Source organism: Nomascus leucogenys, chromosome 2 (assembly GCF_006542625.1).
Source record: "Nomascus leucogenys isolate Asia chromosome 2, Asia_NLE_v1, whole genome shotgun sequence".
Lineage (NCBI taxonomy): Eukaryota > Metazoa > Chordata > Mammalia > Primates > Hylobatidae > Nomascus > Nomascus leucogenys.
In genome coordinates, this window is record NC_044382.1 from 27,927,168 (window position 1) to 27,947,627 (window position 20,460).

Consider the following 20,460-nt stretch of genomic DNA (forward strand, 5'->3'; position numbering starts at 1 on the left):
ATTAATGCTCTTCATGAAAAATAAACATTCATGTTAAGACATCATGGATAAAACTAAAAGATAAGGCCAGGCACGGTGACTCATGCCTGTAATCCCAGCACTTTTGGGAGGCTGAGGCGGGCAGATCACAAGGTCAGGAGATCGAGACCATCCTGGCTAACACAGTGAAACCCCGTCTCTACTAAAACATACAAAAATTAGCCAGACGTGGTGGGGGGCACCTGTAGTCCCAGCTACTCGGGAGGCTGAGGCAGGAGAATGGCGTGAACCTGGGAGGCGGAGCTTGTGGTGAGCCGAGATGGGGCATCTGCACTCCAGCCTGGGTGACAGAGCAAGACTCTGTCTCAAAAAAAAAAACAAACTAACTAAAAGATAAAAATGACAAACTAAGAAAAATAGTTAGGTCTTATATAACAGGCTAAAGATGAAATGAGGAACCCTTGTAAGTCAGTAAGAAAAAGACTTAGTAGAAAAACAGGCAAAGGATATGAGCAGCAATTCTCATAGTAGAAATAAAAATGGTCAATGAATATGCAAAAAGATATATTCAACTTCCCTAGTAATCATGTAAATGCAAATTAAAACTTCCTTCTATTTGGTACAACATGTTTAATCTGGTTGTATCAAGTGTTGGCTAGAACATAGGAGAATAGTTCTCTCATACACTATGGTAGTCTATCTTGGAGACCAATTTTAAAACATTTATTAAAATTTTAAATTGCTTATATCCTTCTGCCCAGTAATTCAATGTCCAAATGTCTGTCTTGGAGCATTCAAACATGTGCTCAAAAACGTTTACACATATATATAAAATGTTTATTGGTGAAAGAGAAAAATTGCGTATGTTTGGATTTAAGACCACCTAAGGCATTATATACCTCCATCATTTGAGTGAATGTTTGTTTTAGAACAGATTGCACTTAATTTTTTCAGAAAACTTTATTTTTACAAATTCTGTATTTCATGGTTAACATCAGAGAGTGGAAACATTCTCTGTACAGTCAGTTCAAAATCTTGAGTTGCTTTTGATTTAAGTGATCCAGAGTTTAAAAAAAATTAATAAAATCTTGAGTTGCTATTTATGCTTTATATAAGTAGTAGCATCACTAACTCCCTATTTTTTTTTTCTGAGGTTTCATTGTTTAATTTTCTAAAAACATTTTAAACTTGTAAAAATTCTCATTTTGGGATTTTCATAAAAAGTACAGCTTATTGACTAATAAATGAGGAAGCTCATAACAAACTCATTATATGTCATTTGATATAACTAAAATGAAGCAGACTGGCTAAAACCTTTCTATAGATTCTTACACAATTTGGAAGTAAATATGGGTGAAGTTCTTTAGATTCAACTATGTTCTTAAAAAGTTAATCCTTGATTCTGTTGAATTTGCTCTTTGGTTTGGAATGCTTTGAGCTGTTGATGGTTTTTCTGACTTTGTACATTGAGTTGATAAAATACATACTCTTTTCAAAAACAGAAAGTTAAATAAGTATATCTTAGTTCCTTAAAAATGCTCATTGGTGGGTAGCTATTTACCTGAAGTGTGACTGAAAATAGAAAGATTCTGTAACATCTTTTAAAATTGCCAGTAAGTATTTATGTGTATATGTTTTAGTGTCAGTATAGGAGATAAGTTAAATAAAGTAAGTTAAATGTTAAAAAGCAACCTCAAATGGCATAATGTAGGCCTCAGTGAATTAAAGTATTGTTTTTTCATGTTTGTATTTTGTGTCTTTTTATCAAGTAAAAGAAACAGCCCAGAAATCCATGTAGATTTCTCAGTTTGTTACTCTGTTAGTGAATGTTTTATGCTTTTTGGATTATGAGTCATGAAGATTGGAGAATTTGTATTTCAGAACTATAAACTTACGCTGGCTTCTAGAACTCTATCTCCTCTAGGGTATCTCTACAGTGATAATTGAATACCAGGAGCTCTTAAAGAGTACAGATAATTTCATTTCCTCCGTGATGTCATTGGTATCTCAGAAGCCCTGAAACCACTTAAGTTAGAACTGTTTGTTTATTTATAAGTACTTGTCTGTAATGTACAGAGAAAAACTTACAATGAGATTATTATGTCTCCCAAATTGCTGTTTAGAATAAATTACCAGTTCAAAAGAAGCAATTAGATAAAATATTCAGACGTTTAAAAATATTACAGCTGAAACATTTCTTTCACATAATTATTTTTCATGATTGCCTTAAGTGAGGCAACTTCTAAAATATTAATATTATACTAAAATGTTATTTCTGCCATTTCTTGCAAGAGGATACAATGTCACCTTCAGCAAGGTAATTGAGTCCTTTTTGTTTTGAAAAAAGTGATTTTATATGAAATATGTATATTCATGTACTTATCACCCAATTTAAGAAACAGCCAAAACATTTTAAGCCCTCCTCCTACTTTATCTATCTTCCTCTCTGCCCGCTAGAGATAATAATCACAATCCTGAATTCAGTGTTTATTAGCATCTATGCATGTCTTTTACTGCTCCACATATGTATGCAGCCACAAACAAATAACGTTTTTCAGTTTTAAGCAAATGGAAACATACTGTATATATCCTACTACAACTTTATCAACATTATGTTTCTGATACACAGTTGATTCCTGTATGACTTCCACTTATTCCATTTTCTCTTTTCTTATTCCATCTTCTCTAGATGAACATTTAGGTTGTTTTCATTTTCTTCGCTTTTGAAAAAACATAGCTGCTGGAAGCAATCTTGTATGTGTTTCCTAAGGCACAAGTGTAAGGACTTTTCTATATAACTAGAAGTAAAATTGCCAGTCATAAGTTGTGTACATCCTTAGCACTCCAAAATGATTTAGCAGTCTTTGCTCCTAGTAGTAATATGTAAGAGTAAACTACCTGTAGCTCCAGTTCCTTGTCAGCTCTTAGGACTTTTGGACTCTAAAATTTTTCCAGACTGATGGTTGTGAAATGGTATCTCATTATACTTTTATTTTTCCCTTTATTTAGTTAGCTTTACCAAGATATAATTTGTATATAATAAAGCTTACCAATTTTAAGTGTAGAATTCTGTGATGTTTGACAAGTGTGTAATCACATAGCCACCACCATAATCATGATATACAACATTTCTATCCCCCTAGAGAATCCTCAAGCCCCATTGCAATCAGTTTCTTCCCCCAACCTCCTGGCCCGTGACTAGACTGATAGGCTTTCTGTCACTAGAATTTTGCCTTTTCTGAAAGTGTATATAGTTGGAGTCTTACACTACAGTCTTTCCTGTCTGTCTTCTTTTATTTAGCATAATGCTATTGAGGTTCATCTGTGTTTCTTCTTTATATTATTTCTTCTTATTGTTGAGTAGTATTCTGTTGTATGGACATGTTTGTTTATTCATTCTCCACTTGATGAACATTTGGATTGTTGTTGGGTTTTGGCTTATATGAATAAAGGTGCTATGAACATTTGCCTATAAGTCTTTGTGTGAATATATGTTTTCATTTTTCTTAAGTGCCAAGGAATGAAATTATTAGGTCATAGGATAAGTGTATGTTTAATTTGTCTAGAAGCTGCCAAACTATTTATTTTTTTATTTTTTAAAGTAGAGATGGGGTTTCTCCATGTTACCCAGGCTGGTCTCCAACTCCTGGACTCTAGCAATTCTCCTGCCTCAGCCTCCCAAAGTGCTGGGATTAAAAGCATGAGCCACTGCACCTGGCCAATGCCAAACTGTTTTCCAAAGTGACTGAACAATTTTGGATCCTCACCAGCGAATTAGGAGAGTTCCAATCCCTTGACAACTCTTGCCATATCGTCAGTCTTCCCCATTTTAGCCATTCTAGCACATGTACAGCAGTACTTCACTGTGGTTTTAATTTGCATTTTCTCGTTGTGTTTGTTTACCAGCCATACATCTTTGGTGAACTGTCTGTACAAATCTTTTCCCTACTTTTTAACTGGGTTTTGTTGTTGGTTTGTTTTGATTTGGTCTTTTAAACTGAGTTGTAAGAGTTCTATATTCTGGATACAAGTCCATTGTTGAATATATGTTTTGCAAATATTTACTCCCAGTCTATGCCTTGCCTTTTCCTTTTCTCAGCAGTGTTGAAGAACTCAAGTTTCTAATTTCAGTGAAGTCTAACTTACCAATATTTTTATTTTGTAGTTTGTGCTTTTTGTGTCCTATTAAAAAAACTTTAGCCTAACCCAGTGTCACTAAGATCTACCCATGTTTTCTTCTAGAAGTGGTGTAGTTTTAACACTTACATTTAAGTCTTGCTCTTTTCAAGGTAAATTTTGTAAATGTGAAGTAAGGGTCCTTTTGGTTTTTGATTTTTGAGGTTTTTGTTTTGTTTTTGATATGTGAATATTCCATTGTTGCAGCACCATTTGTTAAAAGTATTCATTATAGTTTTACTTTCAGTACTTTCAGTTTTCTTGAATAATCTTTTCCTTTGTGATTTATGCTATGTGCTTCTTATGTAAGAAATTCTTCTCTAAGCCAAGGTCATAGAACTTAGAAAATGCACAGTGTTACAGATAAGAGCAAAGTCTCCGGAGTCAGACTGAGTTTGAATCCTGGCTTTACCACTTACTCTCCGTGTGACTTTGAGCAAGTTATTTAACATCTCTGAGCCTCAGTTTCATCATATATATGAAATGAGACTAATAAGAGTCCTTACCTCAGAGGGTTGTTATGAGAATAAAAGGAAATGTAATACATTTCAAGTGCCCGGCACAGTGGCTGTGCATTGGTGATTGTTATCACCATCATTAGATGTTTTCTTAAAATTTTGTTCTGACCATTGTAGTCTGTAGTTATATAGACCAGAATGGTCTATATAACTTATGTTTTAAGTTTCTTTTTATGGCCTACAGGAGACTTGTTTTATGAAAATAAAATTATCACATTATGAAAGTCTTGTTTAATATTCTTTTATTTTGTAGCTAGTGGCGGTTGGCAGGAACCTGAAAATCCTCACACACAACGGGTAAGTAAAGGGTCATCAGAGAGAGAGGATGAAATTGGAAAAAATTGAGTAAAAGACTGAAGATCTTGCATTTTATCAGTGGATATGACCTGTGTTTATAAGTCCATAATAGGTCTTTTTGTATCTATTGCACATAGACAGTGCTCCTCATTGTAAGACATTGAAATACATTGTCACTTTTTTCCAGATGACTTAAGATAATGGAGAATCCTAGGTGTAGCTTTAGTTCTGTATTTGAATTGTGCATCAGAAAAAGGAACCAAGTTTTTGTTTTTTCTTCATACACCCACCAGTGAGTTAAGGTTCCATTTGTTCTCAGATACTCTTAGAAATATCATAAACAGCCGGGTGTGGTGGCTCATGCCTGTAATCCCAATACTTTGGAAGGCTGAGGCAGGAGGATTGCTTGAGCCCAGGAGTTCAAGACCAGCCTGGGCAATATAGTGAAACCCCATCTCTACAAAAAAATTAAAAATCTAGCTGAGTGTGGTGGTGCATGCCTATAGTCCCAGCAACTCAGGAGGCTGAGGTGGGAAGATTGCTTGAGCCTAGGTTTTCGAGTCTGCATTGAGCTATGATCATACTACCACGCTCCATCCCAGGCAGTAGAGCAAGGCTGTGTCTCAAAAAAAGAAAAAGAATGCGGTAGAGACAAACGCAGTGGCTCATGCCTGTAATCCCCATTACTCAGGAAGCTAAGGCAGGAGGATTGCTTGAGGCCAGGAATAAGTATTTGTTTTTATACACATCAAAGCTATACATCTACACACAAGTATTTTAAAATATATGCAAAATATAATATATTTGTTTCTCTGAGTAAGAAAGATATCTAAACCAGTAATAGTTGATACCTCTAATGAGTAGAAAAGTCAACTTGAGCATAAGGGATAAAAGAGAAGTTTTGCTTTTTATTCTTTTCGTTTGTATAGTGTTTGAACTTTTTTTTTTTGAGACAGGATCTCAGTCTGTCACCCAGGCTGGCATGCAGTTGCATGATCACAGCTCACTGCAGCCTCAACCTCCCAGGCTCAAGCAATCCTCCCACCTCAGCCTTTTTAAAAAAAAAAAAAAAAAAAAATAGGTTTTTGGGGAACACGTGGTGTTTGCTTACATGGATGAATTATTCAGTGGTGATTTCTGAGATTTTGGTGTACCTATCACCTGAGCAGTGTACCCTGTACCTAATGCGTAGTATTTTATCCTCACCCCTTTCCCAACTTTCCCCTGAGTCCCCAAAGTCCATTGTATCATTCTTACGCCTTTGCATCCTCATAGCTTAGCTCCCTCTATGAGTGAGAATGTATGATGTTTGGTTTTCCATTCCTGAGTTACTTCACTTAGAATAATGGTCTCCAACTCCATCCAGGTTGCTGCAAATGCCATTATTTCACTACTTTTCATGGCTAAGTAGTATTCCATGGTGTATACATACCATCTATTCTTTATCCACTCTTTGATTGATGGGCATTTGGACCGGTTTCCTATTTTTGCAGTTGTGAATTGTGCTGCTATAAACGTGCGGGCAAGTGCCTTTTTCATGTAATGACTTATTTTCCTCTGAGTAGATACCCAGTAGTAGGATTATTGGATCAAATGGTAGATCTACTTTTAGTTCTTTAAGGAATCTCCATGCTGTTTTCCATAGTGGTGTACTAGTTTACATTCTCACCAACAGTGTAAAAGTGTCCCCTTTTCACCAGATCCGTGCCAGCATCTATTACTTTTTTTATTTTTTAATTAAGGCCATTCTTGCAGGAGTGGTTTAGATCTTCATTTCCTTGATCATCAGTGATGTTGACCTTTTTTTTTTTATGTGTTTGTTGACCATTTGTATATTTATCTTTGAGAAATGTCTATTCATGTCCTCTGCCTACTTTTTGATGGGATTATTTGTTTTTTTCTTGCTGATTTGTTTGAGTGTCTTGTAGACTTGGGATATTAGTCATTCATTGGATGCATAGTTTGCAAAGATTTTCTCCCACTCTATGGGTTGTCTTTTTTACTCTGCTGATTATTTCATTTGCTGTGCAGAAGCTTTTTAGTTTAAGTTCCGTTTATTTTTGTTTTTGTTGCATTTGCTTTTGGGTTCTTGGTAATGAAGTCTTTGCCTAAGCCAATGTCTAGAAGGATTTTTCTCATGTTATCTTCTAGAGTTTTTATGGTTTCGGGTCTTAGATTTAAGTCTTTGATACATCTTGAGTTGATTTTTGTATAAGATGAGAGATGAGGATCCAGTTTCATTCTTCTACATTTAGCTTGCCAATTATCCCAGCACCATTTGTTGAATAGGATGTCCTTTCCCCAGCTTATGTTTTTGTTTGCTTTGTCAAAGATCAATTGGCTATAAGTATTTGGTTTATTTCTGGGTTCTCTATTCTGTTTCATTGATCTGTGTGCCTATTTTTATACCAGTACCATGCTGCGTTGGTGACTATAGTCTTATATATATTTTGAAGTCAAGTAATGTGATGCCTCCAGAGTTGTTCTTTTTGCTTAGTCTTGCTTTGGTTATGTAGGCTCTTTTTTGGTTCCATGTGAATTTTAGGATTGTTTTTACTAGTTCTTTGAAGAATGATGATGGTATTTTGGTGGGAATTGCGTTGAATTTGCAGATTGCTTTGGCAGTATGGTCATTTTCACAGTATTTATTCTACCCATCAATGAGCATGGGATATGCTTCCATTTGTTTGTGTTATCTGTGATTTCTTTCAACAGTGTTTTGGAGTTTTTCTTGTAGAGGTCTTTCACCTCCTTGGCTAGGTATATTCCTAAGCGTTTTGTTTTTGTTTTTTGGGTGGGGTTTTTGCAGCTATTGTAAACCGGGTTGAGTTCTTGATTTGATTCTCAGCTTGGTCACTGTTGCTGTATAGCAGTGCTACTGATTTCTGTACATTGATTTCATAACCTGAAACTTTACTGAATTCAAAACTTTTTTTTTTTTTTTTTTTTTTTTTTGAGATGAAGTCTTGCTCTGTCAGCCAGACTGGAGTGCAATGGTGCAAACTCGGCTCACTGCAACTTCTGTCTCTCAAGTTCCAGTGATTCTCCTACCTCAGCCTCCCAAGTACCTGGGATTACAGGCGCCCGCTACCACGCATATTTTTAGTGCAGATGGGGTTTTACCATGTTGGCCAGGCTGGTCTCGAACTCCTGACCTCAAGTGATCTGCCCACCTTGGCCTCCCAAAGTGTTGGGGTTACAGGCATGAGCCACTGCGCCCAACCTTTTATTGAATTCATTGATCAGGTCTAGGAGCTTTTTGGATAAGTCTGTAGGGTTTTCTAGGCATATGATCATATCATCGGCAAACAACAACAGTTTGATTTCCTCTTTACTGATTTGGATGTGCTTTGTTTCTTTCCTTGTCTGATTGCTCTGGCTAGGACTTCCAGTACTGTGTTGAACAGAAGTGGTAAAAGTAGGCATCCTCGTCTTGTTCCAGTTCTCAGCGGGAATGTTTTCAACTTTTCCCTGTTCAGTATAATGTTGGCTCTGTGTTTGTCATAGATGGCTTTTATTTAAGGTATGTTCCTTCTATGCTGATTTTGCTGAGGGTTTTGCTCATAAAGGATGCTGGATTTTGTCAAATGCTTTTTCTCTGTCTATTGAGATGATCCTGCGATTTTTGTTTTTAATTCTGTTTACGTGGTGTATTACATTTATTGACTTGGGTATGTTAAACCATCCCTGCATCCCTGGTATTAAACCCACTTGATCATAGTGTATTATCTTTATGATATGCTGTTGGATCCAGTTAACTAATATTTTGTTAAGGATTTTTGCATCCATGTTCATCAGGGATATCTGTCTGTAGTTTTCTTGTTTTGTTGTATCCCTTCCTGGTTTTGGTATAAGGACGATGCTAGATTCATAGAATGATTTAGGGAAGATTCCCTCTTTATCTTTTGGAATAGTTTCAGTAGGATTGGTACAAATTATTCTTTGAATGTCTGGTAGAATTCAGCTGTGAATCCGTCTGGTCCTAGACTTTTCTTTGTTGACAATTTTTTTTAATTACCATTTCAATCTCACTGCTTGTTACTGGTCTGTTCAGAGTTCCTGTTTCTTCCTGGTTTAATCTAGGAGGGTTGTATATTTCCAGGAATTTATCCATCTCCTCTAGGTTTTCCAGTTTGTGTACATAAAGGTGTTCATAGTAGCCCTGAATGATCTTTTCTGTTTCTGTGGTATGAGTTGTAATATCTCCCACATCATTTCTAATTGAGCTTATTTGGATCTTCTCTCATCTTTTCTTGGTTAATCTCACTAACATTCTATCAGTTTGGTTTATCTTTTCAAAGAACCAGCTTTTCGTTTCATTTATCTTTTGTATTGTTTCTTTTGTTTCAGTTTCATTTAGTTCTGCTCTCATCTTTGTTATTTCTTTTCTTCTGCTAGGTTTGGGTTTGGTTTGTTCTTGTTTCTCTGGTTCCTTAAGGTATGACCCTAGATTGTCTGCTGTGCTCTTTTAGACTTTTTGATGCAGGTATTTAATGCTATGAACTTTCTTCTTAGCACTGCTTTTGCTGTATCTCAGAGCTTTTGATAGGTTGTGTCTCACTATTATCATGCAGATCAGAGAGTTTTTAAATTTCCATCCTGATTTCATTGTTGATCCAGTGATCATTCAGAAGGAGATGATTTAATTTCCATGCAATTTGCATCATTTCGAGAGTTCCTTTTGGAGGTGATTTTCCATTTTATTCCACTGCTGTCTGAGAGAGTACTTCATATAATTTCAGTTTTCTTAAATGTATTGAGACGTGTTTTGTGGCCTATCGTATGTTCTATCTTAGAGAATATTCTGTGTGCTAGCATGAATAGAATGTATCTTCTGCAGTTGTTGGGTAGAATGATCTGTAAATATCTGTTAAGTCCATTTGTTCTAGGGTATAATGTAAGTCCATTGTTTCTTTGTTGACCATCTATCTTGATGACCTGTCTAGTGCTGTCGGTGGAGTGTTGAAGTCCCCCACTACTATTGTGTTGCTTTCTATCTCATTTCTTAGGTGTAGTAGTAATTGTTTTATAAATTTTGGAGCTCCAGTGTTAGGTGCATATATATTTAGACTGTGATATTTCCTGTTGGACTAGTCCTTTTATCGTTATATAATGTCCCACTTTGTCTTTTTTAACTGTTGTTGCTTTAAAGTCTGTTTTGTCTGATATAAGAATAGCTACTCCTGCTCACTTTTGGTGTCCATTTGCATGGAATATCTTTTTTTACCCCTTTACCTCAAGTTTATGTGAGTCCTTAGGTGTTAGATGAGTCTCTTGAAGACAGCAGATACTTGGTTGGTAAATTGTTATCCATTCTGTAATTCTATATTTTTTAAGTGGAGCATTTAGGCCATTTACATTTAACATTAGTATTGAGATGTGAGGTACTATTCTATTCATTGTGCCAGTTGTTGCCTGAATACTTAAATTTTTTTTCATTGTGTTATTGTTTTATAGGCCCTGTGAGACTTATGCTTTAAGGAGGTTATATTTTGGTGTGTTTCAAGGTTTTGTTTCAAGATTTAGAACTCCTTTTAGCACCTCTTGTAGTGCTGGCTTGGTACTGGCAAATTCTGTCAGCATTTGTGTGTCTGAAGAAGACTTTATCTTTCATTCATTTATGAAGCTTAATTTCACTGGATACAGAATTCTTGGTTGATAATTGTTTTGTTTAAGGAGGCTAAAGACAGGACCCCAGTCCCTTCTAGCTTGTAGGGTTTTGCTAAGAAATCTGCTGTTAACCTGATAGGTTTTCATTTATTGGTTATCTGATATTTTTGCCTCATAACTCTTAAGATTCTTTCCTTTGTCTTGACTTTAGATAACCTGATGACTGTGTGCCTAGGTGATGATCTTTTTGCGGTGAATTTCTCAGGTGTTCTTTGAGCTTCTTGTATTTGGATGTCTAGATCTCTAGCAAGGCCAGGGAAGTTTTCTTCTATTCTTTCCTCAAGTAAGTTTTCCAAACCTTTAGATTTCTCTTCTTCCTTGGGAACACCAATTCTTTGGTTTGGTAGCTTAATATAATCCCAGACTTCTTAGAGGCTTTATTTTTTATTATTATTGTTATTATTCTTTTCTCTTTGTATTTGTCAGATTGGGTTAATTCAAAAGCCTTGTCTAAGTGTGTCTGTCATTTCTAAAATTGTGATTGTTTATTATTTATACTGTCTTTCTCTGGAGATTTTTTTCATCCATAACCTGTATTTTTTTTTTAATTCCCTTAAGTTGGTTTTCACCTTTCTGTGGTGCCTCTTTGAGTAGCTTTTTGAGTAGCTTAATAGTTGGCCCTTCTAAATTCTTTTTCTGACAATTCAGAGATTTCTTCTTGGTTTGGATCCATTGCTGGTGAACTAGTGTAAAATTTTTGGGGTGGTAAAGAACCTTGTTTTGTCATATTACCAGAATTGTTTTTCTGGTTCCTTCTCATTTGGGTAGACTATGTCGGAGGAAAGATCTGGGGCTTGAGGGCTAGTGTTCAGATTATTTTGTCCCACGACACGGTTCCTTGATGTGGTGCTCTCCGCCTGTGGCTTCCTGCGAGCTGGACTGCAATCGTTGTTATTGCTGCTCTGGGTCTAGCCACCCAGCAGAGCTACCTGTCTCCGAGCTGGTACTGGGGAGTGTCTGCAAAGAGTCCAGTGATGCAATCCGTCTTCATGTCTCTCAGTCGTGGATACCAGCACCTGCTCTGGTGGAGATAGCAGGGGAGTGAAGTGGACTCTGTGAGGGTCCTTGGTTGTAGTTTGGTTTCGTATGCTAGTTTTCTTTAATGCTGGTTGTGCTAGCAGTGAATTGTCACGTGGACAGACTCAGGATCTCTGATTAGCCAGGATGTTACAGGTGGTGGAATTAGCTGTTGTTTTCTCCTTTTGAGGGCAGGGTTGTTCTTTTATGAGTTGCTGTAATGGCTTGAGTTGGTTGGCCTCCAGCCAGGAGGTGGCGCTTTCAAGAAAGCATCAGCTGCAGTAGTGTTGTGGGGATACAAGCTTGCCCTAAGGTTGCCTGGATAAGTATTTGGGTTTCTCAGGTGGTCGGTGGGGCCATAAAGCTCCCAAGAGTTTACAGTCTTTTGTCTTGGGCTACCAGGGCAGGTAGAGAAAGACCATCAGGTGGGGGCATATCTGAGCTCAGACTCTCCTTGGGCAGGGTTTGCTGCAGCTGCTGTGGAGGATAGTTGTGTGGTTCTCAGGCCAATGGAGTTATGTTCCCAGGGGGATTATGGCTGCCTCTGCTGTGTCATACAGGTGGCCAGGGAAGTAGGGGAAAGCCAGCAGTGACAGGCCTCACCCAGCTGCGATGCAGCCAGCAAGGCCAGTCTCACTCCCACCATGCCCACCAGCAGCATGGGGTTTGCAGGGCCAAGATCTTGCCCCAGGCTACAAGCCTACCTGCTGAGAAAGCAAGCCAGCCTTTTGGACCCCGCCCCTTCCCAACTGCTGTGGCTTATGTGCTCATATCTGTACTTCCCCTTCGCACCTTCCCCATCTTGATTCTACCCAGGAAAATTTGCTCTCCATCAAAATTATTACAAAGTTCACCTGGAAGTTCCTGTCTCCAAGTGGTCCTTTGTCAGTTCCACTGGCAGCACTCCCCAGGGACCCCTGTGAGATTAAAGTTAGAAATGACTTCCCTGGGCTTCCCTGGGAACCGGGAGTGCCTACAGGACTCTTCCTGCTGTTGCTTCTTCTATTTTTATATTTCACTCGGCTCTCTAAATTTTGTTTCAGCAATAGGTAAAGTTAAATTTTTCTCCCATGATCTGGATTTTAGGTTCTCCAGTGAGGATGTGTGTTTGAGGGTAGATTTTCCCCCTCTCACACTTTGGGCACTCACAGTTTTTCTGCTGTCTCATGGATTTTGCAGCAGCAAGCCACTTCTTTCAAAGGGTCTGTGAATTCTTTCAGTTTTCCTAGTATGTTCCTGCCATAGTTCTTGGAGTAAAAATTCACAATGTGAGTCTCCACATGTTGTTCTGTCTGTCTGAGGGGAAGCTGCAAGTTAGTCCTGCCTCCTGTCCACCATTTTTTTTTTTTGCCACCTCATCCTCTTGAGTAGCTGGGACTATAGACATACACCACCATGCCCAGCTAATTTTTGCATTTTTTTATAGAGACAAGGTCTCACTCTATTGTCCAGGCTGGTTTTGAACTCCTGGCCCCCAGTGATCTACCCACCTCAGCCTCCCAAAGCGCTGGAATTGTAGGCGTGAGCCACCGTACCCAGCCTGGCTTGAACTTTTTATGATTAATATATATTGCTTTTATAATTAAAATATATTTTAAAAATTAAAAAGTGTGATGGAGTTGGGGAATAAAATACAGTACAAAATGCCATGTTCTTAGAAATAAATGGTCCTGTGCAGAAAAAAAATAAGAGCAGTTGTGATGGGAAATAAGTAATGAAGTTAGAGAGCAAGAAATTTCCAAGCCTTTTCGTTTCCCATTTCTTCCCATCCTTGAACTTCAGTTTTCCATTTCACTTCGGAAAACAGATCACATAACAAAGAAAAATTCTCTTTAAAGAAAAAGGGCAAACTTGCCCATCTTAATAATTTGGCTTCTCTATTCATTATGTGTGTAGTCAGTGTAGTTGATTAATTTGGTATGTTTTCTGTTAGCTTTTTTGTGTACTGAGTCTGTGATTTTCTTACAGATGAACAAATTGATTGAATATTACCAGCAGCTTGCTCAGAAAGAGAAGGTTGAGCGAGATCGCAAGAAACTGGCACGACGTAGAAACTATATGCCTCTGGCTTTTTCGGTGAGAATTTGGTACTAAAATGATTTGCAAGACCTGTAGGGCCTAAGAACAGTGATCATTTCAGAAAATGGCCATTATCCTAGATTCCTGAATGGTGGATAGCAGAGAGAGGGATTCTTCAAATTATAGACATTTAAGTCCAATAGTTAGGCTTTTGCTATATCATTAGTTCTGTTTGAGTTATTTGTGTTTTAAGGACATTTGTGTTTCTTTCTCCATCACTCCCCTTTACCTTCTGATTACTTCCCGAGAAAGGCTGTTAATTTTGTAGGCACTGCAGAGCTCTACGTACAGCTTTTGTGTATTACAGAAAGTCTGAGAAGAAGGATGTGGGCAAATGGTAGATTTCAGTCATATTACCCCTGTAGCCCACCTTTGACATCCTGGCAGTAGTGGTTTCTCAGCTTTAGTTGTAATAATTTTTTTAACATCCTTCCCTGTTTCTCCAAGATGAAAAACACTGACTTTTTACATAGTGCACTTGTGTGGTTAAATAGTAATATATGGAAGTAGAATTTTTGATAAGAATTATTTATGAGAGTCATTCTCTACCAGTTTATGTACTGCTAGTAAGAAGAAAGAAATTAGGATTTGGAATTTTTGTTATTTTCCCTGAGTTTTATTTGCTCTCATAGTACAGTTTGTTTTCTGTGTGCTTGCTTGGGGCCCAGCAGATTGACATTCAATAAATAACATTTATTGAATGGCAATGATGTGTCAAGCTCTGTGCTAAATAAACACTTTACATGTATTACTTTATTTAATCCTCACAAAAATCCTGTAGAGTATCATATCCACATTTTACACTTGAGGAAATGAGACCTAGTTAAGCAACTTGTCATACTGCATCCACATGAAAATTAGTTAAGTCACTGAAACCCTAAGGGTTGGTAAAGTCCATATAAAAATATCTAGATTAAGCTGGGTGCAGTGGCTCATGCCTGTAATCCCAGCACTTTGGGAGGCTGAGGTGGGAGGATCACTTGAGGTCAGGATTTCAAGACCAGTCTGGCCAACATGGTGAAACCCTGTCTCTACTAAAAATACAAAAAATTAGCTGGGCATGGTGACTCACGCCTGTAATCTCAGCTACTTGGGAGGCTGAGGCATGAGAATCGCTTGAATCCAGGAGGCGGAGGTTGCAGTGAGTCCAGATAGCGCCACTGCACTCCAGCCTGGGTGACGGAGTGAGACTCTGTCTCAAAAAAAGTCTAGATTAGAATTTTAAAACGTTAACACTTGCAAAGCACCTACATTTGCAAAAAGAAGTGAATTTTTCTGAATAGTCCAGTGGTATAGTCAGCATATGCACTAATGTATGTTATATTTAGAGGTGGAATTTGAATTAAATGAATTATTCTTCCAATTTTCCCATATAACCTGCCTGCCATATGAGTTTGCTTCTATCTTATGCTGCATTTTTTGTCTCTGTTGCAACCTGCTGCTATTTTGGGGCTCTACAGCAACATACTATTCATGTAGTGGTAAGTTCTCCTTTATGATTCTTGCTGACCCTGAAGAAGTTAGCAGATGACCACTGGTGTTCCAGGAAGACGTCTGTTGTGTATTTTAGACACTCCACATAGTTCTTGCCTGAGCCGTAGCTTAGATATTTTTAGATTACTAGTAGAAGCTCACATTTGGTTCATTTTTGCTGTATTAATGTAGTTTCAATCTCCATGTTTAGTGCTGTTATTATTTTAAGAATAGAATAATGATGTGGGGCTACAAATTGCTTTCTTTAAAAGAAGCCTTTAGATTAGCTTTTTTTTTTTTTTTTTTTTTTTTTTGCTTATTTCCCTGAGCTTCTCATGCTATCCTACCCAAAATTCTTTCTTTTAATAAATAGGGTGTGTAAATGTGGACTTTCTAATAGGAATTTCTGAACTTTGTTTAGGACAAATACGGTCTTGGAACCAGGCTTCAGCGACCACGAGCTGGTGCATCCATCAGTACCCTTGCCGGACTTTCGTAAGTTTAGACATGAAATGACTTTGAGGAGAACAGCGGGTATCAAAATGAATATCAAATAAATGAGGTTAAAACCACACACACACAGAGTTGCCAATGGAAAAGAAGATTCTCATACTTAGAAAAGACCTATGCTATACAGATATTCTATGACAGAGGAATACTTCAATTATTGATAGCATAGACTGAGGATAATCAGGTGGATCCTTGAGAAATTACTGGGTTTTTTTGTTTGTTTTCTTTTTGGTTTTTTTTTTTTTAATCTTTCAGCCTTAAAGAAGGAGAGGACCAGAAAGAGATAAAGATTGAGCCAGCTCAGGCTGTGGATGAAGTGGAACCTCTCCCTGAAGACTATTATACAAGACCAGTAAATTTAACAGAGGGTAATTTTCTGTGTTTTTCTACTTTATTTCTAGTCTACATCTAATTCTGTTTTTGTTATTTATATACCTAGTGATTTAAGATTTTTAATGGAATAGTTGTTAGTAGTAAAACGATATGTAGAAAATCAAACAGCTGTAATAGAGGTAATTGTTTGAAATCTAAAATGTCAAATTTCTGTATTTTCATTTTTATAAACAACACTGTTCATAAAGGCAGTAACGCTTCGTGTAATTACTGGTACATAAAAGTCTGATTTTGAAGCTCACTGTAAACTAAGCCTGTTTTCTGCCTTTCTTTCTAGTAACCACCCTTCAGCAGCGTCTGTTACAACCTGACTTCCAGCCAGTCTGTGCTTCACAGCTCTATCCTCGCCACAAACATCTTCTGATCAAACGTTCCCTGCGCTGCCGTGTAAGTATTCCATCCTGTAGAATGACCATTTGTACAAGAGGAAAGTAAAAATAAATGTGGCTGGTGTCTGAACAATGTCAAAACCTTTGGAATGTAGTAAATACAGGAAATACTTGTAGAGAACATACTAATTGCCAGGCACTATTTTAAATGCTTTCAATATAAACAACTCTTACAACTCTGTGAGGTAGGTACTACTGTTAAACCTGTTTTACAAATGTAGAAAATGAAGTATCTGAAGGTTAAGTACATAGGGTTAATCCCTAAAAGAATAGTGAAAGAGTGTGTAACTTTTAGGGTAGTGTTCAGGCTCAGGGAGGACCAATAAAAAATAATCAATTTAAAAGAAAGCAAGAAAAAAGAAAAATCAGCAAAATCCAGGCTCTGGTAATCTACAGAACAAATGACAGAGTTTCTTTAATAAATAAATTGTAAAAACAAAATGGAACAGAAACCTTTTAGATGAATACTATCCAACAGAACTTTCTATGGCGATGGAAGTATTCTGTGCCTGTACAGTCCCGCATGATAGCCACTAGGCACATGTGGCTCTTGAGCACATGAAATGTGATAGTGCAGCTGAGGTACTGAGTCAGTCTTTAATTTCATTTAAATAACCACATGTCGCTAGTGGCTCATGTTACTTAATCATTCTCTAGATTAGAAGAGACTTAAAAGTTTACCAAACACAATGTATAGATTTTATATAGATTTGGATTCAAACAAAACAAAGAAAGGGCCCAGGGGAGGAGGGAAGAAGGGAAAGAGGAAAGAAGGAAAGAAAAATTTGTGAAATCTTTGAGAAAATTTAAACACTGGTAGCATTTTTGGTGCTATTAAAGAACTATTGGGCAGGGCACAGTGACATGCACTTGTAGTCCCAGCTACTCTGGAAGCTGAGGCAGGAGAATCCCTTGAGCCTGAGGAGTTTGAGACTGTAGTGTGTGATGATCGAGCCTGTGAATAGCCACTGCACTCCAGCCTAAGCAACACAGTAAGACCCTGTCTCTTAAAAAAAAAATTGTATTTTTTCTTTTTTAGGGATAATGATAGTACTTTGTTTGTTTTTTAATGTCTTTATCTTTTGGAGATACATACAGAAATATTTATGGAAGAAATGACTTGGTCTCTGATATTTGATGCAAAATAATGAGGGATGAGGAATGGGTAAGAGTATAAATGAAACAAGATTGGCCATTGTTGCTAATTTTTGATAACAAGTTGCTGATTCTTTTTGTTTGTTTAACCTGAGAGCATAGATTCAAGTCCTGCATATATATTCTGAAGTTGATAATTGTTGAAGTTGGGTGATGGGTACCTAGAGATTTGTAATACCATTCTATATTTTTGTACATGTTAGAAAATTTCTATAATGAAAAACCTTTATAAAAAGAAAGAAAAAGAAGGGGCAAAGGAACATTGAATTGATAGTTCAGATAGAAGGCCTGGGCTCATGCCTGTAATCACAACACTTTGAGAGGCCAAGGCAGGAAGATCACTCGAGCCCAGGAGTTTGAGATCAGCCTAGGCAACATAGTGAGACCCTGTCTCTACCAAAAAAAAAAAGGGCCAGTGTGGTGGTTCACACCTATAGTCCCAGCAAGTCAGGAGGCTGAGGCAGGAGAATTGCTTGAGCTCAGGAGGTTGAGGCTGCTGTGAGCGGTAGTCACACCACTGCACTCCAGCCTGGGTGACAAAGCAAGACCCTGTCTGTTTAAAAAAAGAAAAAAAAGAATGTGTGTAGTAAGATAGTAGATTAAAATCCACATGTATCAGTATTTACATTAAATACCAATGAACTAAAAGCTTCCATTAAAAGACAAACATTGTCAGTCTAAATAATAAAGCAAATTGCAGTGATCCATGTATATGCTTATTACAAGAAGCACAAACATGAGAACTCAGAAAAGTTGAAAGTAGAGAGAAGTGGGAAAGATATTGGACAAACACTAATTTTTTTAAAAGAGGGATAATTTGTTTTAAAAAAAGATGCAATTTACAAAGAAGATACAACTGTCTAAAGTCATGTGCACTGAATAATAGACTCAAAATATATAAAGCGACATTTGAGAAAATTACATAAATGGACAAATCATTTTGGGAAATTTTGACATACTTCTCTCAGTAACCAAGAGAACAAATAGATGAAAATCAGTAAGAATATAGAACATTTGGACAATTTAACTAGCAAACTTGACCAAATGGGCATATATTGACCGCTGTACCCAATGTCCACAGAATATATGCATTCTTTTCAAGTACACACAGAACACTTATAAAGATTGATTATATACTGGGTTATTATAAAGTAAGTCTGAACATTTTTCAGAAGATGAAATTCTTTTTCAGTTAAAAGAAAGTTTTTATTAACAAGAAAAGATTTAAGACACATTTATACTTTATAATAATAAATAAGCTAAGATGCTCAATAACACAAGCCTTTCTCTTTTGAACACTTTATTTCCATTTAGTACTCTTAAATACATTTGCTTGTTGTGTGTTTATATTTTAATAGGTGAAAGTTATGAATTACCATCTATTTTGCTACCTAACTGCACTGGAAAATGAAAATTTATAGAATTTTATCATTAGATCAGAGTTTTAAAAATCAAAGGATAAGGATTTGTTTAAAATCTTTTAACATTAGGGCATTATACCTTTTTCAGAACAAATATAATTTACAGAAATTATACAAGGCAATTTTTTATCAAATATCAATATTTAAAAATGCTTTATTTAGCTGAAATGTTATTTCAGTTGAAAAAAACTATCTCCAGTTACAAAAAAATCATCAGGAAGCTTATTGGATTTAATCTGCTTTAGAAATGTCCTAAGAAGCCTTAAATTAAATATTTTAAGTAGAAAAAAATAATTTTAAAATAGTATGTTATACTATTACTGTGGTGTATATATATATATATATATTAAATGGTCTGTTTTATAGGAAACATGACTGGAAGTTTATCACATTAAGCACTGTAAAATTAAAGGCAAGAGCTAATCACCTTTTAGCAAAAGTACTCTGTATGCAACAGTTGCAAATATGAAAGCTATTATTTAGCAGTTGATAATTGCGTGGCACAAAATATAAACAAAGTACATTTACTGGATTGTTTTTAGTTTGCAGCTGCCCTCAAATATCCCAGATAAGGATTTCTCATAAGTAAAACCTGCAGTACAATTCACTTGGTGGTTAGTTAGGCCAATCCTCCCCACCATTATCTTTGTTCTTCCCCACCACCCCTAACCCCTGCAGTGGCACCATATTATTAAAAACATTAAGTACCTGGGGTTTGTGCTTCAGATCAAGACATCATTTGGGTAATTTCAAATGATAGACAACTTTTCATGTAAAAATGATGCTTTGTGGTCACAATTACTTCAAAAAGTAACTGTTTTCAAATAACCTGACATATCATACCTTAGCAATTACAAAACCATGATTTTGACACATGGCATTTGTAAGGTAGACAAACGTGCAGTGCTAAAAGATGTGAACAGCTGTTCTTCTGCTTAAGTTTAGAGTGCTGCAAAACTTGGGTAATGACTATTTTTTCAGTTAACATAACCAGCCCACGGTACAGCATTCTATATCACAAAGTACAAATCCAAGGAAGGTAATACCTTTGCTAAGTTGCGGAATTTTGGCAAATCAGTACAGGTCTCTTCAATATGATAAAACTGTATTTTTGTGGGAGTCATGGATAACTTTAGGAATAATTTTCACTCCAAAAATATTTAAGTGCCAGCTGATATTATTAAAAACATTATAATGGTTTTTAATGGTGATTTATCGCAGAGCAAGGATAATGGCGGGGAGGATTGGCCTAACTAACGACTAAGTGAATTGTACTGCAGCTTTAATTTATGAGAAATTTATGAGAAGTTATTTTATACAAACTAATGTGTTTTAAACTACACAATATCTCTTCTTAAGTGAGCTCCCTTGTTCAAGCTGTTA

General features: G+C 36.6%; 1 protein-coding gene across 2 annotated transcripts in view; it reads left to right on the top strand.

The window, feature by feature from the left end:
- The window catches only part of DCTN4 (dynactin subunit 4), a 44,191-nt gene that overhangs the window by 5,953 nt on the left and 17,778 nt on the right, over positions 1–20,460 (top strand). Inside the window, exons 4-9 of one of the 2 annotated variants that reach the window (XM_003266656.4) lie at positions 4,927–4,970; positions 13,626–13,733; positions 15,197–15,217; positions 15,631–15,704; positions 15,975–16,087; positions 16,390–16,499. In XM_003266656.4, the coding sequence (XP_003266704.1) occupies positions 4,927–4,970; positions 13,626–13,733; positions 15,197–15,217; positions 15,631–15,704; positions 15,975–16,087; positions 16,390–16,499 (470 nt within the window). The remainder of the gene's footprint in view (positions 1–4,926; positions 4,971–13,625; positions 13,734–15,196; positions 15,218–15,630; positions 15,705–15,974; positions 16,088–16,389; positions 16,500–20,460) is intronic. The other variant, XM_004087246.3, reaches the window with a different exon arrangement.